This window comes from Leopardus geoffroyi, chromosome A2, assembly GCF_018350155.1.
Source record: "Leopardus geoffroyi isolate Oge1 chromosome A2, O.geoffroyi_Oge1_pat1.0, whole genome shotgun sequence".
NCBI lineage: Eukaryota > Metazoa > Chordata > Mammalia > Carnivora > Felidae > Leopardus > Leopardus geoffroyi.
In genome coordinates this window covers 10,307,956-10,333,246 of record NC_059331.1, presented here as the reverse complement: position 1 = coordinate 10,333,246, position 25,291 = coordinate 10,307,956, and the positions used below count along the sequence as shown (strand labels likewise).

Below are 25,291 nucleotides of genomic sequence, written 5' to 3'. Positions count from 1 at the left end.
CTGCCTCCTGTGATGTGCTGGCTCCCCAACCCCGCCCTCACCCCCCTCCCCCGAAAGAAACACGCAGAGCCTGAGCCCAAGTCTGGCAGGGGCAGGCAGGTTTTATTCCAAGCGCCGGACACTGGTGCCCCCCCCCCCTCCTCCCCTGGAATGCTGCTGGGACAGAGGAAGAGCCTGGCTTGGTGGAGCCTGGGAGCCGGCGGCGGCTCAGAGCAGGAAGGGGATGATGGGCATGCGCAGAGGCGGGTAGTCCCGGAACTCCTTCAGGTAGCTGCGGTGCTTGCCCTTGGCCCAGATGGTCATCTGAGTGAAGCCCACCAGGGAGAAGAGGGCCACTGTGGGGCAGAGCGGGGGCGTCAGGGGGGCCGCAGAGCCCGGGCCGCGGGGGGGGGAGGCATGGAGGGAGGAGCAGTGGGTTCACCTGGGAGACACTGTGTCATGATGGCAAAGCCAATCCAGGATCCCACCTGTGGGGAGAGGGGTCAGGGATCAGGGTGGGCAGGACAGGGCAGTGCCGGCCGCTCCACGGAGGCCTCGCCCACCTCCCCCCAACCCTTACTATCCAAATGCCGATGCCAGAGAGGCCTCGAGTAGACAGGATGACCTGATGAAGGCGCCCCCCGCTTCCTTGTGGCTGCGAGCCTGGCCTTGCACACCTCCCACCTCCCAGAAAGGCCAGCTTTTCCGTCTCCAGATGCTACAAACTGCCAAGGCAGCTGGTGAGCCAGGGACCCCTATCAGGGGCCGGTCCCTCCGTGTGGGACCCCAGCCCCAGGAGGCAGAGGGGAGGAGAGCGGGGCAGAGCCGCACCTCGTACGTATAGTTGGGGCAGGATACCAGCAGGAAGAGCCAGGTGAAGGGGTTCTTGGTGGGGTATGGGATCTTCCTGGTCTTGGACCCTGCAGGGCAGGACAGGAGGGGCAAGTGAGACCCCCTCACCCGGCCCGACCCCCACCCCCTCGCCTGGGGCAGGCCACTCACCAGCTGGCCGCAGGTCCCGCAGGGCCATGTGGATGGAAAAGTTGCCAAGCTGGCAGATCTGTCAGAGCAGCAGGGTCAGCCGGGAGCCCCCAGACTCCCCACCCCAGACCCCTCCTCCCCAGCCTGCTTACCACGAAGATGGCGAGGGCCAGTTTCACCTGCTGAGCTCCATAGGCTGAAGAGGAAGCAGAGGGGTGGCCTGTGAGGGGAGAACCCGGGGGGGGGGGGGGGGGGGGGGGGGAGGGGCAGGGTCCAAGGCCACTTACTGGGGGGTGTGTAGAGAGGGTGGTTAATGTAATAGGCCATCCAAGCGGCGAAGCCCCAGTAGTAGGTGCAGTTCTGAAAGGGAGCGGGGCTGCGGTGAGTCGGGCCGGCAGTGGGTGGGGCCGGGGACGGGCGGGGTCTGGGCCCCGGGGTCCGGGTGGGTGGGGCCGGGAGGAGGCCAGGGTCTGGCTGGACACACCCCCGGGGCGCTCACCTTGAAGATGTTGCGCAGGGGCATGGTGCCGTGGGAGAAGCGGTGCACGAAGAGCGTCTCCAGCAGACGCTTGATGTAGTGGAATGAGTGGCAGATGCAGGCGAGGCTGGGGGGGGAGGGGCGGGGGCAGGCTCAGCTAGGGCGGGTCCAGCAGGCCTCCCCCCCCCCCCACCGCCCCTCCCCCTGGCCCCACTCACTGCACCACCGTGTGCCGGCTGGACGTGAAGTCATACTTGTGGCCGTAGATGAAGGGCACCCGGAAGTAGAAGAGCAGGTAGATGAAAAGGGGCCCTGCGTACTCGGTCAGGAAGACCTGGGGGTACGGGGAGCAGGTGAGTCACCCCAGTGTGGCTGCTGGGAAAGGAGGCCACGGACAGGGCTGCGGCTCACCGTCACCCAGCTGATCTGGGCCCCCAGGTCCCGGAAGTAGAGTGTGGCCGTGGTGCCCACAGGCAGCTTCTGCAGGACGTCCTCATCCTTCAGGGACTTGCCCTCTGCAGAGAGACCAGGCCGGGGCTCAGAGCTGCCCAGGACTTCGCCCACTGCCACCCAGGAGCCAGGGGCGGCCGAGCAGACAGCTGTACTCACTGGGGTCCAGGCGGAGGGACTGGCGGGCAGGGTACCACTGTGGATCTGCGGGGAGAGCAGGGCATCACAGCGCACAGCACGGTGGAGCCCAGGGACCCCACGCCTCCTCCAGCCCCAGGACAAGGCCTCTCAGGCCCGTGCTAGGACCCAGCCGGGAACAACCCAGGCAGGAGAGGGATGTTATCCTTCCGAAGGCCCGGCAACGACATTCCTGCTGAAGGCCACGCAGGGACATCTGCCCCAGGCAAGCCAAGAGAAGCCTGGGCCACACTGGGGGCATCTCTGCGGGACCTGGGAGGACAGATGTACAGGACAGGGTCCCACCCAGAGGCCCCTGCCCAGAGGTCACAGGGGTAGCACAGCTGGGCCCTGGACTTACGGGTCTTGGTGAAGAGGTTCTTGATCTCGGCAATGGTGGCATGGGGCTCCACCTGGGGGAAGCAGAGGCCGCAAAGAAGTCGGGGGTAGGGGAGCCTGGTCAGGGCCCCCTCCTGGGGAGGGGGGTCGGACAGGGGGCCTGGGCCGCTGCTACGGGAGGGGGAAGGCCGGAGTTCAGGCCCCCCTGCCTACATGGCTGAACAGCACAGCAACGGCCCCCCCAGAGTGGAGACGGTATGAGCCTGCGAAGCTGGGCCTGCTTCCCTGCCTGTGCTCACCCCCACACAGCTGCCCGCAGTGACGGCCCTCGGTCAGGGCCAGAACTCACTGGGGCGGAAGCCCCTTCCCCGCTGCCTGGCGTCTGCAGGGGGCAGCTCTCCGAACCCCCACCTTCTTCCCAGGCCGCAAAGCCCTGCAGGGTCCACAGAGGTTGCCTCACCTCCTCCCACCAGGGGGCCGGCTCCTGGCCACACCCAAGGGCCAGCGCTGCCCACCCCACCCCATGCCGGCAGGGGCAGGCCCGGGGACGGTACCCCTCATCCGCCCGAGGAGTAGGTGGGGTGTCAGGACACAGGTTGGGGGGACGCAAGGAGTCCGCCTCCTCAGAAGCAGGAGCCCCAGGAAGTAACGGGCCCAGACCCCATGTCCTTGGCCCAGGGCCGCCGACGCCACGGTCGTACCTTGTCCAGGAAGCACAGCTTCTCTCGCGTCTTCGCGTCCAGAATCTCCACCTCGAAAAAGAGGACGGCCTTTTTAGGTTTTTTGGTCTTGGCGGGGGCGATTCGGGGGAGGCCGTTGAGGCCAAGGCCGAGGCCGGGGCCCGGGCCTGGGCCGGCCTCCCGGGCCACCATGCCCATGTTCAGGTCCATGCTGCCCTGCTCTGCCCGCTGCGGCCAGCGGCCCCAGCTGCCGGCCGTCAGCCCCCACCTCGGACCTCCCCAGGCGGAGCGGCTCTGGGCCGGGCGGGCGAGATCAAATTCTGCCGCGGTGCTGGAGAGGAGCCCGCGCCTGCCCTGGCACCGCCACCTTCTGTGCAGATGTAACCCGAGTGCCCCACAGCCACGGCCCAGCTAAATATAAAACTGCCCCAGACCGAGCCCCCCAGGAGCCATGCCACAGACCTCCTGGGGGCGACCCCTGGGGGCTGGGTCCCCCAAAACAGGCTTTTGAGTGGACACAGCGCCTGGACAGCACTGGGGGCAGGGAGACCCTCGGAGGCAGGCAGGGAGGCACCTCCCGCCTGGCCCAGTGCAGGGCGGGGCGGGCCTCGGGAGGAGGGCGAGAGAGGCCGAGGGCGGCCCAAGCCTCGGCCGGCTCAGGCCCGCAGGGCTCACGGGGCTTGGAGAAATCCCAGCTATTTTGAGAATCCCAGAGACAGATCATCCACTTCCCCTTCTGAGCTGTAAGAGACACTGCGGATTATTTTCCTTGGGCATTTGTGTTCCCAGGGAGGTGACAGATTCCGAAGTTATTGGTGCAGAGAGCCTCTCTCTAAGTGTGGAAAGGGTCAGGAAACGGAGAAGTTTCCAGCTAGCATCCCCAGCCTGGATGGATGAGGCCCTGGCCCCGGCCCCTGCCTCCCTGACCTCCCTTCTCCACTCATTTCTCACTAGGTCCAGCCGGGCCTGTCCAAGGCCACCTCCGGGGCAGTCTTCCCACCACGTCAGCCCAACACAGTGCCCTTGCCTAGGCCCTGAGCCCACAAAGCCCAAAGCCTGGCCACCCCCAACCCCACCCTTCTCCCAGAGCCGCCCCCAGACAGTGGCAGAGCAGTGGGCAGAGCTGGGAGGGAGAGAGCCCCCCGGGGGGTGGCGGTGGGGGTCTGGCCCACCCATCCCAAGCAGGTCAGAGAAGGCGCCGGGAGGGGCCGTGAGCATGTGAACTGCTGAAGCTGGAGGGAGGCCCAGCAGTGGCCAGTGGATCCCCAAAGGCCCAGGTGCTCCCATGGGGGGCTTGGCACAGATGCTACTGACGTGGGTCGTGGCAAGAAGGCCTAGGTCTGACCTCAGGTCAGCCGCTAGCAAAGCAGGCGCTGAGAATCCTTCCCACCCCTGGCGGACCTCGGTCAGAGGCAGTGTGGAGAAAGGAGCCGGTCAAGAAACCCCAGGGAGGGCCCCAGCCAGGGCTCTCTGAGGGCAAAGCCGGCCACCCACAGCCCGGCAGATGGTCCACCGCAACCAGCACCCCCTAGAGGGAAAGGGATCCCCTCACACATCCCCCAACAACACGGAAGATGTGGGGACTGAGTCTGGCCATGCCACAAGGTCGCCCGTGACCAGCCCCTCACTTCTCTCTGAGCCTCGTCCAGGAGGCAGGTAGGAAGGCGTGGGCCTCAAGGGGTTATAAGGGGTCATGAGACAATGTGAGTGGAGCACCAGCATGGGGCCTGACAGGAAGTGCCCCAAAACCTGGGGCCACGAGGCTGGGCGTGAGGAGGCCCGGTGGGAAGGGCACAGGCCTGGGTGCAGATCCTGGCGGCCTGCAGGCCTGTTTGCCCACGTATGCTACGCCCGCCCCACATCAGGGACACGAGAGGGCCCTACACCCAGAAGCCCTGGCCCATGCTGCCTGTTGGTGCTGCACTGGAGTGAGCCTGCTGGGGACTGCCAGCCGTGTGGCCTTGGGGGACAGCCTACTGAGCCCCTCTGAGCCACGGGCCAAACAGATGGGGCCAAAAAAGAAGCTGGTCATACCGCCCAGGGTGTCTGGTCCCACCCAGGGGACTTGTGGGAGAGGGAAGGGGCACACTTGGAACGTGCCAGAAAGGGCTAGAATAGCAGGGCCGTGGGCAGGCATAGGGCCTGCCCTGTGGCTGCAGGTATATTAATAGTTCCTGGGTCCCAGCAGGGCGGTGCCCACATGCCTTCGGAGCCCGTGTGGGGCAGGAAGGCAGCACCAGGCCCACTGGGAGAGGAGGCCTCCAAGTTCCTGCTGAGCCACTCAATAGCTTAAAATATAAGCAGCCCCTCTCCCTGCCGGCCAGCTGCTGGGGGAGGGCTGAAATCCTACCCCTCTCCCCCAGCCTGGGCACCAGACCAGGGTCCGGGGAGAGTCGGGGGCCCCGACTGGCTGCCGGAGAGGAAGCTGGGTGGCAGGAGGGGTGGCCGGGCGAGGGGCACACTCCCAGCGGCCGCGCCGGGGTCAGTCCCAAGCTGGAGGACGGGAGCCCGCACCCTCACAGAGGTAAGCCTGGCCCTCCGGGCAGCACCCTGGGGCCCAGCCCACTGGGGTGGGGGTTGCCTCAGCTCAGGGCTGCTGCGGCTGGATCTGGGGCTGGGCCGGTCATTTCCCACTTCTCACCCCCTCATCCCAGGACCCAGCAGCTTTCATGCTGAGAGAGGTCTCAGAGGCCCTGAGGAGTGAGGGGAATGTAGGACCCAGGACCTCTCCGTACGACTTTATCATTACTGCAAACTGAAAAGTGAAATAAAAGTTTACGCTAAGTGGCAGAAAGAAAGAAAGAAAGAAAGAAAGAAAGAAAGAAAGAAAGAAAGAAAGAAAGAAAGAAAGAAAGTTATGCTAAGTAAAAGAGGCCAGACACAAAGACTCACCATATTATGTAAAGTGTTCAGAATCGGCAAACCCAAAGAGCCAGAAAGACTGGGTTGCCAGGGGGCTGCGGAGGGGGGATGGGGAATGTTGCCTGATGGGAACCTGGTGTCTTTTAGGGGTGACGGAAACATTCTAAAACTCAAACGAGGTGGTGGCTGCAGTGGGACAGACAACACCGTGACTCTACCAAATGCCACCGCACGATTCGTTTTTAATGGTTCATTTTATGCGAACTGCACTTGAATAAATTATTTTTAAGGGGGGGGGGGATGCGCTAAGAAGCAGGCCCCAATTACCCATCAAAAGAAAATGCCCCAGGGCAGGGAGCAGCAAGGGTACCCCACCCCCATCCACCTCCCAACACTGAGGGCCTAAACAGAGGGGAGGGGACATGGTCATATGCTTCCCATTCTTCAGTCCCTCAGCTTACCCACCCACTGCACCCCTTCCCACCCCGCTGCGACCCCAGCCCCTGCTCTGTGCTGAGCATACCTCCCATGCCCTGTCTTTCTCTCTCTCTCTCTCTCTCTCTCTCTGTGTCGCTGCCCAGGCCTGATGCCAGCCTAGGGTGGGGACCCAGGGTAGGCCTACGCCAGGTCAGACGGTGCAGGCAGCTGCCAAGCACAGCCCTTAGGCAGGGTTCCTGAGCACAGAAGGGTAGGCAGCAGGCCCAGGCCCCATCCCTGGGGAGAAGACGGGCCTGGGGAAGGGAGGAGAGGTCAGCCCTCCTAAGGGAGCTGGAGGCAGGTGAAGGGCTGGGAGGGGGGTCACTGACCGGAGGTCCCAGCCGCTGACCATAGCTAGGGGGTGTGGCACAGCAGGCTCCGGCACAATGGATACAGAGGACAAGGACGGGGCGGACACCCTGGCCTGGGACACGGGAGCACGGCTCTGCGATGACAGTTCCACTAGCCCGGGAGGAATTCTCACCCAGGCGCCTGAGATTCCAGGATCCGGCCAACAGCAACTCGTGGCACCACGAGGTCAGGGCATGGGGGTTGGGGGAGGGGGCAGGATGAAGGATGGGGCCACAGGCCACCCTGAAAGAGGGGCGGGGGTCAGGCTGCAGCCTTCCCCAGCTTGAAGGGGAACACCCAGAGCCACTGCTGAGCAGCAGGGCCCAGGGCCTTCATGGTCTTCATGGAAACAAAGAAGCTGCTGATCAAGGTAGTCACAGTGGAAACAGGGGTGCTGTTTTCTGAGCACCGTTCTGAGCTAGTGTCGGCGCCCAGAGCAAAGCTCCAGGGGTGAACCCCACCTAGTAGATGAGAAACACCAGAGCAGTGGGAAAGCAGAGCAGTTATGCATCTGTAGGAGAGGCTCAGGGCCTTTGCACATGCTGTTCCCACTGCCTGGACCACTCTCCCCCAGACCCCTCAGGGCTCCTCCCTTCACCTCCTTGGGTCTTCAGACAAATGTTCGGTGAGGTCCTTCCTGACTTAAAATAGCAACTCCCAGATACCAGCTCCCAAGGACAAGGACTGCCCCGTTCTTGACCATTTCCCAGCACACAGACCTCCCCAACAAGGAGCTGTGCTCCGCAAGCACCTGCATGAGGCACCTGGGCTTGCCTAAGGCCCCACCACCGGCCTCTGAGCCCAGGCCTTTCCCTTCACCACACCCCAGGGGGCCCTGCCCACCTCGCCCAACCCCAGGGTGGCGGCAGGGTGGAAGCTGCTGCCTGGAGTTCTCTGTACCCTGGGCCAGGGACCTAGTGCCAGGGAAGCCTCTGTGAGGCCCCCACACATGCCCGCCAGGCTCCTGTGACCCTGTGGGGCCCAGCATTCTGGCAGCCAGACCCTCCTCCCAGGCTCTGGAGCACCACTCACTGGGGGAAAGGGCCAGTGACCAAGCCAGCTCCCAACTCCAGGGAAAGCTTGTTGACTTTCTGCACCAGCAAAAGCCCAACACAGAAGAGGGGCTCCATGCTGACCGGCTCTATGGAGCCTGGGCCCTCAGAGGCACTACCACAGGCCCCGTGGTCCCCACACAAGGAGGGCTCAAGGGCCTCCTCGGCTGTGTGCACATTACCTAGGCTCTAAGATCAAGAAGACTCACCTACTTCCTGGCTGTGTGGCCCTGGACAAGTTACTCAACCTCTCTGAGCCTCCATTTTCTCATCTATAATGTGGGCTGCCCCCACCTGCCATCTCGCAGAATTACCGTAAGATTTACAGAGATAATGACACCCAAAAACAGGAGATAAACACACCCAGCCTAGAAGAGATCCTGCATGGAGTTAACTATCATCAGACCAACACTGGCAAAACAGTACTGGCAGTACAGCCAGGCCCTTTCTCCCCAAATCCTGGCCATGAAGACACCAAGGTCAGGGAGGTGATGTGGTGACGCTCCATCCAGCCGGTGACAATGCGCCCGAACCCTAACAATAGCAAGACACGTGTGGGTGGGAGGGGCGGGGCTGCAGCGAAGTCCCTACTACGGTTCGCTGCCAGGCTGCGGCGGCTGCCCTGCGCTCCACTGCCCCCTTGTGGCCGTGGACTCCACTCCCAACTGCGGGAGGACGAAGACCCGTCAGGCAGAAAACGCCAGTGCAGGACCAAGAGCGAGTACTGGCTCGGGCTCCGCCACTTACCAGCCAAGAGGCCTCGGGAGCCACTGCCCCACGTTCCCTCTTTCGGCCCCTCGCCCGCTCCCGCCTCCCCTCCTCCCCCATCTCAGGCACTGCAGTGAACAAGACCCATCCCAGCCTTCAGGACCGCACCCCACCCTGTGCGTGCTGTGGGGGAGGGGGGCGGGGGCGAGGCGGGGGACAACAGCGACCCGTCTGTCACCAAGCGTGGTGGAGAAAAACAGAACTGGGCGGGGGAGTCCGGGGTGGGGAGGAAGGCCATTTTCGGGACAGTGGTCAGGGAAAGCCTCCCTGAGCGGGGGGCATCCGGGCAATGGCCAGTGAGACGCCAGGCAACAAGCGTGCACATGAGGCAGAGGGAAGGCCAAGTACAAGGGCCCTGTGGCTGGATGCGCTCAGCGGCTCTGAGGAGCAGAAGGCCCAGGTGGCCAGCACAGAGCGGGCAGACGGCACAGGTGAGGGCTCTGGCTCTTACCCCGAGGGAAGTGGGCAGGTTCCCCTGGGAACTGGGAGACCAGGGCAACGATGCGGACGGAACAGGGAGGTGGCCACGGAGGAGTGGAAAGTGGTGGCATTCTGGACAGACTAAGGGCAGGACCACGGGCTCTGCTGATGATGGTCTGGGGGGCCCGGGGGGTCCGACCTGAGCCCCAGGAGGAAGGAGCGCCAGAAAAAAAGGCGGCAGGAGGAGTAGGAGCCATCTGAGCCCAGGTGTGAAGAGCCACACTTGCATCTGCTACACCTGGCTGCACCAGGCGCAGCACACAGGGGCCCGGGCACCAGCGCCCACGAGGCCTGCAAGCCGGGGGCCCGGGCCCCTCTCGAGCCTCAGTGTCCCCCCAACCTTATAAACACCGCAGGGCCCAGTGCTCTCCAGGCCCCTCCCATCTGCCAACAAGACTCCGTGGCCTCGCAGCGGAGTCCACATCCCAGGGCCCCTTGGGACAAGGGGTAGGCACAGGCCCGCGGGTCGGCCCGGATTCCAGGTCACCCTCACCAGCTCCCGATGATGCCCCTGGAACCTCTGTGCATCCTCAGGCGGACCCGCCCAATGGGCACGCGTGGAAAACAGCAGGCCTGGAGCTGCGGCGGCTTCCCAGGCCCCTCTCCTCGTCCTCCCCTTTCACCTGCCCAGCAGCCGAGAGGGCAGGAGCTCTTGGCTCCACTTCTCAGATAAGGAAGCCGTGTTCCAAAGGGTGAGGGACGCTCCCGGGTCACACAGCAAACACTTGAGCCCAGACGCGCGCTCGTGTGTGCTGAGAAAGGCCAGCTCCCCCACCCCCCGCCCCGCCCACACAGGCCTCTGGGGCCGCACCCCCAGCCGGCGCAGGCTCTGCGGAGGCCCCGCGCAGAGACGGCACAGGCAGCACACTCAGCCTCGGGCGGGCTCTCTGAGACCCCACGTGGGTCTGCCGGCCAGTAAAGGGCCCTGCAACTAGGCCACCTTGTGAGGGACAAGTGCGCCCTGGTGGTGACGTCTTCTCCTGGGCCTGGGGCACGAGAGGCCCGCTGTGGGTGCAAGCCCTGCTCAGGGCAACCTGGGACTCCAGACAAAGATGCAAAGACCTTGACAGGTCCTTCCGCCGGCTGGCCCAGGCCCTCGCGGCCCCCACGGGCCCCGCTCGGGGCATAAGAGCTGCCGCACCCAGAGGAGGGAGGCCTGGCCGCGAGCGGCACAGCACCCGGCCGGCTCACCCGCTTCACAGATGCAGAGGCTCGGGCACGTTCGCCTGGACTCGGCGACTCAGCACTTGCAGCTCCCTTTCCCTTCCACTTTCCAGAAATATCGAAGTCACACCGCTCGCGCCAGGGTGGCTGAAAAGACCTTGGGCTCAGCTGCCAGGAGGCCAGCACAGGCCGCACCTGCTCCGCCAGAAATACCTCCTTCCCCAGTGGCCTCAGCTCGTGACCCCATTTCTCTGAGGTGCCCAGCGGGCTTGCACCAGCCTCCCCGACGTGCCACCACGGGGGCAGAACGTCACCAAGGCTGGCAAGGGCGGGGAGACGCTGACCACCCACTCCCAGGCCCTCAACCAGCCAGTTCCCACCTCCTGCCCCCGCTGGCCAGACAACAAGAGCCAGGGTCTGAGTGCCAATGTCCCTGGGCTCTGGGATGGGGGCCAGGAGACGCTGCAGGAGCCCCATACACCCCAGCGGCGTCCTGGAGAACATTCTTCAGGTGCTCAGGTGACCCCGGGTTGGTGGCAGCAACCACACAGAGCACAACCTGAAGGGGACACCGAACCAACACAGCGGGGACTCTGGGTCTCGGGCCCGTTGACCAGCTGCCCACTGGCACCCGCAGCCCCCGCACCTCCCTGGGCTGGCACAGGCTGCACCTTCCGGGACTCCAGAGGGCGCTGTCCCACCCAGAGCAGGGCTGCCCCTGGGGCCTGTGCCACTGGGAAGCGCCTCCCCAAGAAACATCTGTCGGATGCTTACCTCGTGCCAAGGGCCGTGCTGAGACCTTCGCCTGCCTAACTCACCTAGCCTCACCGGGGCCTGTAAGCTAAGGACTGTGACCCCAGTTACGCAGCTCAGAAACGAGGGGGCCCTCGCCCAGGGCACACAGCCAGGAAGTGCCGCGGCCGGCGCCGACGCACCCGCTTGGGCCCACAGCCCCTGCCACACCACCACCACCGCTCCGAAGAGTGGGGTTAGATGCCAACGGGGGAAAAAAGGTGGGAGGGGCCCCGGGATCTGATCATCTGGAAGGCACCCCCTTCCCTCCCGATGCTCCAACTCCAGCACACTCGTCTTGGAAGGTCCAGACTCTGCAGAACATGTCACTACCAGGGAGCCCAGGGACTGAGCCCGCTCCTCGCAGGCCTCAGGCTCCCGTGGCCCCAGCACACTCAGGGTCCCAAGGGAGAAAGACCCGTCACCTCCTGACACCACACAGAGGTGTCCAGGCAGGCTCAGCGGCTGTCTTAACGCTTCCTGCATGGTTTCCTGTCAGGCCCCAGGGGGAGGGGTGGAGGGAGTCCCCACAGCAGTGCCTCAGCAGAGGCCAGAGTCAGCCCAGTCTCCCAGCCTGAGCCTCAGCGTCTCCCTCTGGTCGATGGGAACGTTTGAAAGAAGACCTAACAGGGTTCTCGTGGCACACGTGGCAGAAGTCCCACCCGTGGTCCCGAACCCTGCCTGCTCATGTGACTCCGCTGAAGAGCCCTGGACTGGGCAGCCGAGGCGGGGGACCGGGGTCTCTGAAGGGGGAGCCGGCGCCCACAGCTTCAAAAGCTCCCAGGTGACAGATGGGAACAGCCACCTCGACCCAGGCTGCCTCTGGAAGCCCAAAACCCCTCCCAGTGGGGCCTCAACCATTCCCTGCAGGTGCAACCCACCCCTTCCTTGCCTTGCCCCCTGCAGGGTGTGAGTCCTGAGTACCCAGCCACCACCAGCTCACACTGATCCTACCAGATTGGCACTGTTACCCCATTTTACAGACAAGGAGGCTGAGGCTGAGGAACACAAGTCACCAGCCCAACAGCACCCGGCTACGAGCTCCAGTGGCAAGACCCCGTCTATATTTGCTCCTTAGAACTGAATGCTCTTCCTCCAGGGCTGTCCCCGGCCCCAGACCTTGGGGGACGGCCCAGATCTGCACCCCGGCACCCCCTGGCCAGATCAAGGGTAGTGACCGTGTCTGGTCTCTGCATCTCTGAGCAGGAAGGTGCCATCAGGCCAAGAAGCTGGAAGAGGCAGGAGACACCGAGCCCTGCAAACACAGGCTGATGGGAGCAGCAGGAGGAGCCCATCCAGGATGACCCCCCACCTGCGTCCAGCACATCTGGCCCAGTGCGGCAGGCAGGTTAGTTCACCCCAGAAACTTCCGGAATCGCCCGCTCTGGGACCCCCATGGCCAGCTTCATACACAGCAACAGCTAACACCTCCCACATGCTCACAAGGTGCCAGACACAGAGGCACATTCTCAACACAAATTACCTTTTACTATTAATCCCCTTTCACAGATGAGGAAACTGAGGCTCATTCGTTCACCACATAAATACTGATTGAACATCTACTAACTGCTACATGCCAGGCACTGTTAAAAGCTCTGGGAATTCAGCTGTGGAAAGAGAGACAGAAATCTTTGCCCATGTGCAGCTGACGTTTTAGCAGGGGGGGGACAAAGACCATCAAATAAAGTTGCACATAACATTAGAAGATGTCATGTGCCATAGGAAAAGCAGAGCAGGGAAAGGGGACAGGGAGTGGAAGGTGAAGAGGGGGTGTGCAGTTTTAAACAAACTGGTCAAGAAAGGCCTCCGGAGGGGCGCCTGGGTGGCGCAGTCGGTTAAGCGTCCGACTTCAGCCAGGTCACGATCTCGCGGTCCGCGAGTTCGAGCCCCGCGTCGGGCTCTGGGCTGATGGCTCAGAGCCTGGAGCCTGTTTCTGATTCTGTGTCTCCCTCTCTCTCTGCCCCTCCCCCGTTCATGCTCTGTCTCTCTCTGTCCCAAAAATAAATAAACGTTGAAAAAAAAATGTTTTTAAGAAAAGAAAGGCCTCCGGAGGAGACCTTGGGACAAGCCCTGAATGCAGTGGAGGAAAGAGCTGTTGAGAAATCTGGGGAAAGCATCCAGGCAGAGAAATGGCCTGTGCAAAGGCCCTGAGTTTCGGCATTCTTGGTGTGTTCAAGCAACAGTGCAGAGGACTGTGTGGCTGGAGAGAGTGAGCAAGGAGGGGGCTGGGGGGAGGTAACAGGTTGTGCAGGGTCTCACCCTCCAGACGAAGACTATGGCTTCTATTCCCCCCCCCTTTTTTTTTAATGTTTATTTTTGAGAGAGAGAAAGACAGAGTGTGAGCAGGGGAGGGGCAGGGAGAGAGGGAGACACAGAATCCGAAGCAGGCTCCAGGCTCCGAGCTTTCCGCACAGAGCCCGACGTGGGGCTCCAACGCTGACCGTGACGTCGTGACCTGAGCTGAAGTCGGACGCTCAACTGACGGAGCCACCCAGGCGCCCCTGGCTTCTATTCCAAGTGAGGTGAGAACCCTGGGGGATTCTGGGCAGAGCAGGGATATGACCTGACAAGTTCCTAAAGGATCCACCTGGACTACAGGGGAGTAAGGGTGGAAGCAGGGAGCCGAGTAAGAAGCTACGGGAATAATTCTGTCAGGATAAAAGATGTCTGAGACCAAAGGGTCGGCCAACTATGGCCCAGAGGCCAATTCTGGTCCACCGCCTGTTTCTGTACAAACTAAAATCGTCCTTATACTTTTAAATGGTTGGGAAAAAAAATCAGAAGCCTATCGCGCAGCACAAGGACGTGACGTGAAATTCAAACTTCAGGATCCACAAAGCTGCATCACAGGAACAAGGCCATGGCTCGCTGATTGTTAATGTATCATCTACGGCTGCTTTGTTTTTTTTTTTTTACAACTATCGAGTTGAGAAGATGTCACGGGGCTGTATGGCCCACCAAGCCCACAGTATTTCCCATCTGGCCCTTCACGGATAAAGCCTGCCGACCCCTGGCCTGGGCCCGGTGATGGTGGGGGGCTGATGACAAGTGGCCGCATTCCAGCCGTACCGCGAAGGCTGAGCCGCAAGGTTCGCTGACTTGGACACGAGACGTGAGAGAACACGCAGAGCCAGAGCCTCGGGGCTCGGTGATGAGAAGGCGGGAAGTGCCGTTAACCGGAGGGGGGACACGCGGTTTGAGGGCAGTCTGGAGCTCGGGTCAGGACATTATTAAGTCTGAAATGCCCATTAAACGGCCCCACGGAGAGCTCCAGCTCACTGAGAGACCACATAAGGTGGGGGGGCCGGGGGCGACGTGGAACCTTCACAAGCCTGTTCTGCTGACTGAGAAGTTCCCGTTCATTCTCTCGGGAAGTGCTTACCGAGCCCCTCGACGTGCTGGGCCCTTGCTAGGGGCTGGGCTTGATGAATAGAGAGACCTATGTGTGACAGTAGTGTGCCGGGCAGTGTTCCCAGTGCTGGGACAGAATGGTGAGCACAGCTGAGAGAGGCCATGCTCCTCGACTGGTCCTGTTCACACTCAAGGGGAACGTGGGCAAAGCACCTATCACGTAACATGAGGTTGGGACATACCAGGTGCTGTGAAGAGAGCCTGGCAGGGGACCCAGAGCACCAGAGGAAGTGGTCAGGGAAAGCCACTCTAAGGAAGTATTATCTGAGCCATAGCCAGAAAGAAGCCGAAGGGAGGACCGGCCTGAGGCTCCCTGTGGGAAGTGCAAAGGCCCTGAGGCAGCAGTGAGTTTGGCAGTGCTCTGGAACATCCAGCGGGAACAGAATGGTCTTGAGCAGCTGAGGAGGCTGGAGTGCACGGAGGCCCAGACCAGCACTTTGGGAAGTCGCTGGAGTGCCACCACCTGCTTTGGTTTTGAGAAAGAGCCCTCCCGCTGCCACTGCTGGGAGCAAGCATGGAAGCAGACACAGCAGTGAGTCTCAGAAACAACCCAGGCCAGAGACCTCAGTGGGGCTTGGACTAGGGCAGAGGTGACAAGTGGTAAAAAAGACACTCTAGTTCCTGGATCCTGAGACACCACTGATTGAGACCAAGCTGCCAATTTGGGGGGGGGGGGGGGGGTCGGGGAGTGGAGAACTTTCTATATAAACATGACATGTATATATATCAATCATAAGACACAGCCCAACTTAAGGTGAAAACTGCATTCTGGGATAGAAGGAGAACACTAACAAGAGGATTTCAGCAGAGGAGGGCAGGGCTTCTGGAAGGTTTAACAGGCCTCCCTGCATCTTTAAAGGGAGAGGTGAATTAAGAGGTGGCTCTCGCCGTTGACAGAGGGGTCCAGGAAGATGCCCTTGGCTGTCTTCCCACCTGCAGCATTACCTGTGAGCAGCACCCTGAGCCCCGCAGGCCTCTCTGGCTCCGCTCAGCCCCTCTGGTCGACAGCAAAATGAAGCGAGGGAGAAGGAACCGAGAGTTTTACATGCACGTGCTTCCCCGTGCCTTCTCCCCACGTGATGCACGTTCCCAGGACCAGCCGGGGAGGCTGGCAATGAGTTCACTTCCATGTGGCGTCCACGACACCCCAGGTGAGCCGGAATGTGGCAGAAGATGCAGTTCCCAGGCCCACTCCTCAGACCGCGCCTGGAGGGGCCTGGCAGGAAACATTCTTAGGGTCTGGTGATCGTGGCTTAGCACTACCCACGGGATCCCCACCTCATCCGCACATGAAAACTCAGAGTTCAGGTAACTTTTGGGTCAAAAAGTTGGGGGGAGGGGGAGGGCCAAACTCCAAAGTGCCAAAAGATGAGCCGTGACCAGCTTCATGACGGAAAGGCAGGAGCTCAGGGTCAGGACTGCCAGCCCCGAGGGGCAGCCGTGTACCCCACAACGATGTGAGGGTCCTTCCTCCTCATCCGATTGCAGTGTCTTTGGGGGTGGGGGGCATCAGCGATGCGGCTAACTGCCTGAGCGTGCCCGGTGCCTTGCTCTGCAAGCCAGTGTCTCTAACAGATGTGCACATGATCGCCTGTTCCGCCAGGGGCCAGGGCTTACAGCGAGCGAGGAGCTCAAACACACAAACTATCAGAAGGTGCTAAGTGCTGTGCAGAGAACTAAAACAGGAGAGGCGACAGGTGGCGAGTGTGGCCTGAGTGGATCAGGGTGGGGGGAACCTCTCAAGAGGAGGTGACATTCATGCTGAGCCCTGAATGACGGGATTCCCAGACAGGAAGGGCAAAGCCATCTCTCCTGAAACACTGGTATTTAGCACAGGGGTTGCACGACTCAACCCAGCCCTGGGGTGGATGGTGGATGGTGGATGGATCCCCATCCCCAGCCAGGAGATTCTGTTAGACTTTATTCTCTGGTGGAAATAATATTCCACAACATACTCTTTCGGACTACACGTATCTCCCCAAGAATTCTGATACTCCCCTCACTCCCCACAAAGAGTATGTTTCCCCAACCTTCCCTCCTCCCACTCACCCACCCTTCTCCTGAGTCAGACTCTTGAGGGGTCCTGGGGAACAGCTTCCCCCAAGAGTGGAGGCTCCGGGTCTGTGACCTGCCTCCTGATGTTCCAGGATGCCCCAGTGCCAGTGCGAAACCGCCCTCCCCCAAACTCGGCCGGCCCGCCCTCACCCTGAGGACAGGCACTGTTCCCACGGGCCCCACCACAAAATTGGCATGGCCCCGGCCAGTGCTCCCTGGTCCCTTTAAAAAGGAAAAACAGAGTTCAGAAGGACCCGGACAATGGCACAAACCCTGCAGTCTATGGGGCCAACTGAATGGCCTGGGGACTCTGCTTACATAAGAGCCTGGTTCGAGCAGGGACAGGGCCAGGGCCGTGCCAGCCTGCCAGTCACCGTGACCTACTGAGAGGCTCTTTATCCCTCAGAGAGCTGGGAAAGGCTCGTGGCCCATCTCTAACTAACCACGAGACTGGCGGGGCGGTGGCGGTCGGGGGAGCGGGGGGAGCCCCAAACACCATCCACACCCGCCAGTCAGTAATAAGGAACAACTACTCTGCCCATTTATGCAACACACAGCAGAACGCGAGGACCCCCCCCCCCCCCCCCCCCCCCCGTCCCAGGACTTAAAAAATAAACCGCCCTCTTAAAGTTGACCTTTTAGGCAAAATCAACAGAGAAGGGACTTCGTCACTCTCGGGATAAAGTCCACAGGTCTCTGGCCAGTCGGCCTCATCACTCGACATGGGCCATCCACAAAGTCAGGCTTCCGGGCCTCTGCACATGCTGTCCCCTCCCCTTCCCTGAAAACATTCCCCTTAGGGCCTCGGCTCGGTGAAAAGACCTGGAGGGCAGAGGCTGCGGTTAGTCCATCTTCCTGGAGAGTGGCAGGCACAGAGAAATGCACTGGAGTGAATGAACGAATGAATAAATGGCAGAAGGAAACAGATAAGTGGAGGCCCACGACAGGAGACCGCTCAGACCAGGACGACCGCAGGCATCCCGTGTGGCCGGGGACAGGCCCAGGCGCGGAGCTGGCAGCTCGTGGTGAGGCCCAAGCATGGGGAGGAGAGGATGATGCGGAACAGGCTGGCTGGCCGCGGCGGCGCTGGACCCGGGGCTCGCGGACAACGGGCCGTAAGAAGCCAGCTTCCCTGGGTCATGATCAGTAAGGACTGACTCGGCCCAAGGCGGGAGATGCAGTTCTCAGCCAGGTCCCTGCAGCAGCCCCACACTCGCCCCTCTGCACCCCGGGAGCCTGACCACCAGGAGAAGACGCATTCGTGCATCTTGTCAGTCAGTAAGGAGGCGCCGGCCAGGCGCCGGGGAAGCTGCAGGGACAAGACACAGAGTCCCTCCCTGCCGTCACCAAGCTCACAGTCTGACCGTGTAGAACCCAAGTGAAAATGCAACCACAGCCCAAGGTGGGCCCGATGGACGGGAGCAGGGTGCCAGGGGGTGGGGCGGGGGTCATCCTCCAGGTAAGATGGTCCAGGAAGGCCTCTCTCTGCAGGACGTGGAAGCTGAGCTCTCAGTAAGTAGCGGCCGGGGAAACACAGAGGAAGAGCCTTCTGGATGAGGAAACAGGCAGATGCTCAGGGCTGGAATGGGGCTGCGGGTGTTTGAGGAGACGAAAGACAGAAGTGTAGAGGGTGAGGAAGGCAGGGGACAGAGGACGACGAGGAGCCCGAGAGACGGTTCTGAGGCCCGGGTGCTAAGATCCTCCCATTTACACGGGAGAAGCCCCTGCAGCCGCTGCAGGGTGCGGAACATGCCAGAAGCTGCCCAGCTTCCAAGGGAGCAGGTTCGACGGCCATCAGATGGGCAGACCCACCCGAAGCACCCACTTCCTGGGATAGCTCTCTGTCCCACTAAGTCCAAAAAGTGGGTTCTGACTGTGCTTCCACTTGGCCCAGGGAAAGAGGTCGTCCCCAAATGTGACCTCCACCGTGTGTGACAGTGTATCAAGACTGACCACCGGCTGCTTCCTCCCTCTTCTGGGCATACCATTTAGCATGAACCCATCTCCAGCAGCTTCCGTGAAGGAGGCCTCCATGGCCCGGTTCACTGGCAAGTCGTAAGGCTTTCAAGAGAGGCCACGTGCAGAAAGCATTTCCGAGACCTGACCGATGCGGCTCTCCCGATCCATCCAATGATTTGTCCTGAACCACCTAACGCTCTGTACCCTGACTGCGGGCCAGGAAGTGTGCTGGACACGTCACACTCCCCAGCGGCCCTCCGAGACAGGTGTCCTTACCCTGGATTCATGGGAGAGAAAACCGAAGCTCAAGCAGGGAGAACTGTCTGTCCCAAGGGCAGAGCCGGTGGCCTCCAAAGACATCCCCCCCTCAACGCACAACCGCCCGGGCCCACCCACAGTGAAGCCCCCCATGGCCCACCAGAATCCTGGCTCTGCCACTCGCTGAGGGACTAAGGGCCCGTCGCTTCACTCCTCTGTGCCCCAGTTTCCCCATCTGTCAAACAGAGAGAAGAACGGTCCCTACCCCATGGGTTCGTTACCAGGATTAAATGAGTTATCAGCTAAAAGCGCTCAGAGTGAGTACCAAGCTGGTAGAGGCGTTGTGAGGAGGAGGATTCCCTGGCTGTCCCCAGGTATTAAAACATCCTCTGCTGCCACCGCCACCCAGCCCAAGGTCTGGCCAAATCTGTCGGTGAAAGCGCACGGACTGCCAACCAAACTCAAGGGCTGAGTCCCTTCCTAGCACAGTCCCCACTCAGGGCTGTCTGTCCACTCGCCACTTACCTCTCCTCAGGAACTGGTTATTCCAGAGGCTCTGCGCGGCTCCGGTCCCACCCAGGCTCACCTAGGCCCACCCCGCCCACCACTCCGATCCTCCCCCTCACCTCCCAACCTCAGCCCCGCCCCCGCCCCGCCTCCCCTGCCTAGGCCCCGCCCTCCCCGGCTAGGCCCCACCTCTCCTACCTAGGCCCCGCCCCCCTCGGCCCCACCTCCGCTGCCTAGGCCCCGCCCTCCCCGCCTCGGCCCCACCTCCCAGACTTAAGCCCCGCCCTTCCCACGCAACCCGACCCAAGGCTCTTGGGCCAAGGCACACCAACACAAGGAAGGTCTTTAAACCTCACGGCGGCTTTCCCGGCCTGCCAATCCCAATCCGGCTCCCCCCTCTAGAACTCCGAGGGACAGCCTATCCGACTTTAGGGCCAAGAGAACCCTCGGCCAGCACTCCACACCGACCCACAGAGCCTCTCCCACTCTCCCTCCAGGGACGCTTTGTCCTCAGAACAATGGCGCGGAGCGGCAAGCACAGCCTGGCCACCAGCAGCCTTTGGAAGCATCAGCAGGGACAGAAACTGGAAAGGCGCAAACCCAGGGCTCAAGCCCAGCTACACGGCTTCCTGACTCTGTGACCTTCCGCAACTTAATTTGCTTCTCTGAGCCTCAGTTTCCTTATGTGCAAAGTAGAAGTAATACTCGTGCCCACCCGATCACCTGTGCTTGTTGGTGCCCCCCCCCCACATTCCTCTTCTACGGATGGGCAATCAGACAGACCTGAGTCTGGATCCCCTCTCTGCCACAACATGACCTTGGGTAAGTTGGGCAAGTTCCTTCACCTGAGCCTCGTGTTCCTTATCCACAAATGTGAGCAAAGAGGACACACCTCTCAGGTTTTCGGATACAATAAATGTGACCTGTCCCTGCTATTAATCCAGCAGGATTGATTATCCGGCCCAAGAAGAGGGGATCACAACCAGCATCCCAGCCTGTCTGCAAATGCAAAACCAGTCCCAAAGACATTTTTGGAAGGCCTTTTCTTTCGATGCAGCATGCAGAAGGGTGTGAGAGTAAAGAGGTCAAGCAGTCCCCATTTCAGAACACCAACACCTTTCTGCAAACAGGCGCCACATTTAAGGTACGAAAGTCGGAGACCCACACATAAAACGGGCTCAACAGTCAGAGAAACCCAAAATATCCCTCACCTATTCCAAAAGGCCACAAGAATTCAGAAAAAAAAAGTACAAAAAAACCCAGCAGACACCCAAGATCCCACCTCCCAGATTCAAGAATTATTTACATCAGATTCCTTTTTTTTTAATAAAACAGACATAGCTGAAAGCCTTCCACACCCCTTTTCTCCCCACTCCCTCTCCCCAAGCAACGGTTCCTCTGTGTGATTCCCACATACTTCTAACCTCTAATCACAACATATCCACTTATTATGTACATATCCATAAGCAGTACAGATAAATCTCTCTCATTTGGTACTTTTTGAAATACACAGCATCTTTTGCAGCTTGCTTTTTTCCACTCAACAGGATATCTGGAGATTTACAAAAGGACTGGGAAGCCAAAGTAGATTTTTTTTTTCATAAAATGGAACTGTGCACAACAGTTAAAATGAATGAACCAGGGCTACCTGTAGCACCCTCTGATGATATATTTCCATCAACTTCCTAATGTTCTTTCATACTGACCTTTGCCTTCACAGGTTGCATTTGTCCCCAATGAGCAGTCACAGAAAGGCTCAAAGTAGTTAATCAAGCTGCTCTGGTCAGTGACACAGTTATGTACTGAGTGGCAGAACCAGGATTCAGCCCCACCCCTGCCCAAAGCCCACACACTTAAGACACCATTAACCATGGGTCTACTTTCTCCTTAATTTTTGCCTTCCAGCCCAGTTTTCTGGCTCTAAACAACTGCCATTTGACCAGAACTCTACCTTCCAGAACTTTCACATGCTTATTCCTGTGGCGTTAGTGGAAGCAAAACTTGCCTGAGGCAAGGTACTGTGTTGGTCTAGGATTATTCGCAAAATGAGCACCAACAGAGCTACCCTTTTTTTTGGGGGGGGGGGGGTGGAAGATCCTACATAAGGGCAGTGGGGACCCCAAGAGGATGAGGCTTCCTCGTCTCCAGGTACCCATCTAGAGGAAACGGGCAATGACGGGCAGTGAAGGGCTCAGAAGACTGAGAGGCCCCGATCTTCCTGGGAATTAACAGACTCATTTACAAGACACAACAGCCGTTTTTCCAGTTACGCCTGGGATCATTACTTTGAGCTCTCATCTGCAATGGCAAAAACAGCAATAAAAAAAATGGAAGGAAGGAAGGAAAAGAAAAAAGAAAAGAAAAGAAAAGGAAAGAATCCTGTAGCGTAAGATAAGCAGCTCTCTTATCAACCCTGATCCGACCCCAAGACAATCCCAAGGCCTCCTTTGCCTTCCAAGAAACCAGCTTCAGCCAGGACCCAAGGGGACCCGTTCTATCTGCTTCATCTCAACTAGTCCACTGAAGGGATACTTTTTCCTCCCAGATCACAGAGGGGACACTGGCAGTGATGGTAAACTGTTACTGAAACAGCAACAAATCTCCCCTCCAGCTGGAATCCCAACCGCCATGACATCAGACCTCAGCCTCCATCAGCGCCCTGTGTGACACTCCACGCAGATCACATTTTTCTGAACATCACTTCTATCGTTTGTAAACTCCACTTCATTATCTCGAGGTCTCTCTCGGAGCCACAAAGGTCTTTGGAGGGAGGTGAACCCCTCGGTGGACAGGGGCTCACTTGGGGGTGAAGGATGGGCTTAGTTTCAAATAGAAATATATTCTTTGATGAAGATAACCGAAACCTTTACTCAAAGTTTGTTAAATGGGAGGGGAAGTAGTATCCGTGCTATTTTTACTGTTCTGCAACAGACACTTGGAGTAAAACTATTCTGCTTGCTGGGAGACAAGGGATCCTCCCACACGGAAAGTGTAGCTATCACCTTGGAGGGTACTTGGCAAATGTTAGCAGAAAATGAGAATAGAGAACACAGCAAAATAATTTTTTTCCTTCCAAGGTCACTTTGAACAGTGGGTTTGAAGCTCCCCCCTTCCTTCTGGCAGGAAAAAGACTTATTTCCATAAGGTAGAGCAGGTTCTCCAGTGCAAGCCACAGGCCTCAGCCTGCACCGTTTCTGGAACAAATGTGCTCACCCCAAGGGTCCTCAGAGGCCTACTTTATCTGACTGCTAACTAAGGAAACTAAAACTCCATTTTGCAAAATGCCATATGGATCTTCCTTCCCGCATCTTTCAAACTGTGGCTTTTTCTCCGGGAGTGTAAAAGGGTTTGAGAGGGAAAACCGTATTAGAACTTTATTCTATAATCATAAAGTTGAATGGGGCATGAGAGATCGTTGAATCCTACCTCCTCATTCCTGGTACTGTGTCAAAAATGAGCGAGGACTTCTAGGTTTCAAATTAAAAAAATAATTAGCAAAATAATAATAACAATAAAGGGGGCAGACACAGGTAATGGTATGTATGCAACCCGAGAATAAAAACAAGAAATCTTAGGGCGCCTGGGTGGCTCAGTCGGTTGGGCGGCCGACTTCGGCTCAGGTCACGATCTCGCGGTCCGTGAGTTCGAGCCCCGTGTCGGGCTCTGGGCTGACGGCTCAGAGCCTGGAGCCTGCTTCCAATTCTGTGTCTCCCTCTCTCTCTGCCCCTCACCCGTTCATGCTCTGTCTCTCTCTGTCTCAAAAATGAATAAAACGTTAAAAAAAAAAAAAAAAGAAATCTCGGGGCGCCTGGGTGGCTCAGTTAGTTCAGTGTCTTGACTTCGGCTCAGATCATGATCTCTCGGTTTGTGATTTCCAGCCCCGCGTTGGGCTGTGTGCTGACCGCTGGATCCTGGAGCCTGCTTCAGATTCTGTATCTCCCCCTGTCTCTGCCCCTCTCATGCTGTGTCTCTGCCTCTCAATAATAAATAAACGTTAAAGGGGCGCCTGGGTGGCGCAGTCGGTTAAGCGCCCGACTTCAGCCAGGTCACGATCTCGCGGTCCGTGAGTTCGAGCCCCGCGTCGGGCTCTGGGCTGATGGCTCAGAGCCTGGAGCCTGTTTCCGATTCTGTGTCTCCCTCTCTCTCTGCCCCTCCCCCGTTCATGCTCTGTCTCTCTCTGTCCCAAAAATAAATAAACGTTGAAAAAAAAATTTTTTTTTTAAATAAAAAAAATAAATAAACGTTAAAAAAAGGGGTTTTTTTTAATTAAAAAAAAAACAAAAAAACAAGAAATCTCTCCTTTCACTTATATGTGAAGTACCTAACGTAGTCAAATTCATAGAGACAGAAAGTAGAATGGCAGTTGCTAGGGGCTGGACAGAATGGGGAGCAGGGAGTTAGTGTTCAATGCGGACAGTGTTTCAGTTTTATAAATTCAAAAGAAAAGAGTTCTGGAGATGGACGGTGGTGATGGGTGCACAATAATGTAAATGTACTTAATGCCACTTACAAATGGTTACATGATAAATTTTATGTTATGTGTATTTTGCCACAATTTTTTAAACTGAGGAGAAAGAAAAAAAAAAAAAAAAGACATCTCTACCTGCTAGTTTTCATTTGGGGACCAGCATGGCCTAGGGGCTGGCAACTAAGACCCGAGTCCTGAGTTTCTCTCTCGGTTCTGCATTTACCCTCGGGGGGGGAGGGGGGGGGCGGGCTTTGGGTAAGTCATTTGACATCTCTGAGACTATTTCTTCATCTGTAAAAATGGGAATAATAATAATAGTCCCCAACCTCATAGGCCTATGAGGATAAAAAATAAGAGAACATAATCTCATAGCACAAGAGTAATCACACGCTAAGTTATTATGCGTTTTTAGAATAAATTAGTTTATTATTTAATGTTATTTGAAAGTCAGTACTGATCAAATAATTAAATTATTAATATTCTATTATCAGCTAGATCGATAAGCGCATCAGACTTCGTTTTAAGGGAAGCAGCAGCCCAAGTTAGGAGTCAGGGGACCTAGGCTTCAAGAATGGCTGTGGGCGTGAGATTTCTCCCAGGTGACACGCAGGGATTGACTGAGACGATCTCTTAGATTACCAAAAAGCAAGATCAGCTTTGCTACTCGGCGGGAGCCAGGCCTGGAACTGCACCTCCCTCACCGCCTAATCTCCTCGCGGACGTCCCGGACGAGGGAAGGGGTCCAAAGATCTTGCCAGAGGCTGATTGCAAAGCCCTTTCCTAAACCGAAGGAGGTAGCATAGTGCAACACTTATGCAAGACACCCTCGGATCGGGAGCCAGGGTCCCGCACCTTTGTTCCTCCCCTTGCCAACTCTGCCCCGGCCCGCTGGGGGAGCTGCTAGGAACCTGCAAGCTTCCCACATCCTGCAGAGACCCCAAGAAAAGGCAACCCCACAACAGCCTAGGTTGCAGAATTAGAAATACCCCCCTGCACATGCGCGGTGCGATTTACGAGTGGCCCCGGGACACGACGCGCGCCCATTGCGCCTGCGCCGTCCCGCTCGCCCTTTGGGGCACAGGACCAGAAAGGGGGGGGGGGATCCCAGGGTCCCACGAAGAAGAAAAACGAATGAGTCTGCGGCGGCCGCTAGGTCCCGGTTTCCTCGTTCCTTACCTCATAGTGTTTCATGGCTTCTTCACACGACCGCTACTAACCCTGCTGCCGCTGCTGCCTACCTGCGCGCGACAAGGAACAGGCTCCCTCACGCGCTCGCGACCGCCGCGCGAGACTAACATCGGTTCCGCGTCCGCCCCGCCCCTCCCTGCCACGAGCGCCCCTACAGCCAATCAGCGCGCGGGGCGCTCACCTTCGACCCCGCCCCGCGGGGCAGGTCTTGAGCGAGGACTAGCAGCTCTCGCCACGAGGCTGGCCAATCAGCTTGCGGAACACAGGGAAGAGCTAAAAGGTGCTTGGCCACCCACCAATCAAAATAAGGCCTCGGCGCCGCGCGCCCCTTGCCCACCTCTCGGTGGCGTCGCTGTGGAAACCGAGGGAAGCAACGGTTACCGTAAAGCAGGGGGCGGGAGCAAAAAGTTGAGTG

General features: G+C 58.9%; 1 protein-coding gene and 2 long non-coding RNA genes across 8 annotated transcripts; 2 read left to right on the top strand and 1 right to left on the bottom strand.

Annotated features, from left to right (window-relative positions):
- Positions 1-22: 22 nt before the first annotated feature.
- On the bottom strand, positions 23-25,012 carry TECR (trans-2,3-enoyl-CoA reductase). 6 transcript variants are annotated; one of them, XM_045492259.1, is made up of 13 exons: positions 24,865-25,012; positions 3,106-3,156; positions 2,427-2,478; positions 2,048-2,092; positions 1,850-1,953; positions 1,657-1,772; positions 1,460-1,565; positions 1,248-1,320; positions 1,113-1,156; positions 982-1,039; positions 811-899; positions 422-467; positions 77-335 (listed from the first exon to the last, which is right to left on the bottom strand). In XM_045492259.1, exons 1-13 carry the CDS (start codon positions 24,877-24,879, stop codon positions 208-210), a joined length of 927 nt encoding a protein of 308 aa, XP_045348215.1. In that variant the 5' UTR covers positions 24,880-25,012; the 3' UTR covers positions 77-207. The 6 variants fall into 6 exon arrangements, with proteins under 6 accessions (XP_045348212.1, XP_045348213.1, XP_045348215.1 ...); XM_045492258.1 differs by lacking the exon at positions 24,865-25,012 and adding an exon at positions 20,927-20,962; XM_045492254.1 differs by lacking the exon at positions 24,865-25,012 and adding an exon at positions 10,266-10,730.
- LOC123605411 lies at positions 5,235-12,832 on the top strand. Its single transcript, XR_006715755.1, has 3 exons — positions 5,235-5,608; positions 6,796-6,960; positions 12,237-12,832. It is a non-coding gene; the product is annotated as an uncharacterized LOC123605411 (long non-coding RNA).
- LOC123605413 lies at positions 13,508-15,177 on the top strand. Its single transcript, XR_006715757.1, has 2 exons — positions 13,508-13,552; positions 13,957-15,177. It is a non-coding gene; the product is annotated as an uncharacterized LOC123605413 (long non-coding RNA).
- Positions 25,013-25,291: the final 279 nt, after the last annotated feature.

Excerpts from the sequence above, each read along its gene's own strand:
- TECR (XM_045492254.1), bottom strand. The coding sequence starts at position 10,715 with ATGGGGCTCCTGCAGCGTCTCCTGGCCCCCATCCCAGAGCCCAGGGAC. Across the intron at positions 1,954-2,047 it reads GTCCCTCCGCCTGGACCCCA|AGGGCAAGTCCCTGAAGGAT; the intron begins GTGAGTACAGCT and ends GTCTCTCTGCAG. Across the intron at positions 1,566-1,656 it reads AGCCGGCACACGGTGGTGCA|CCTCGCCTGCATCTGCCACT; the intron begins GTGAGTGGGGCC and ends CTCCCCCCCCAG.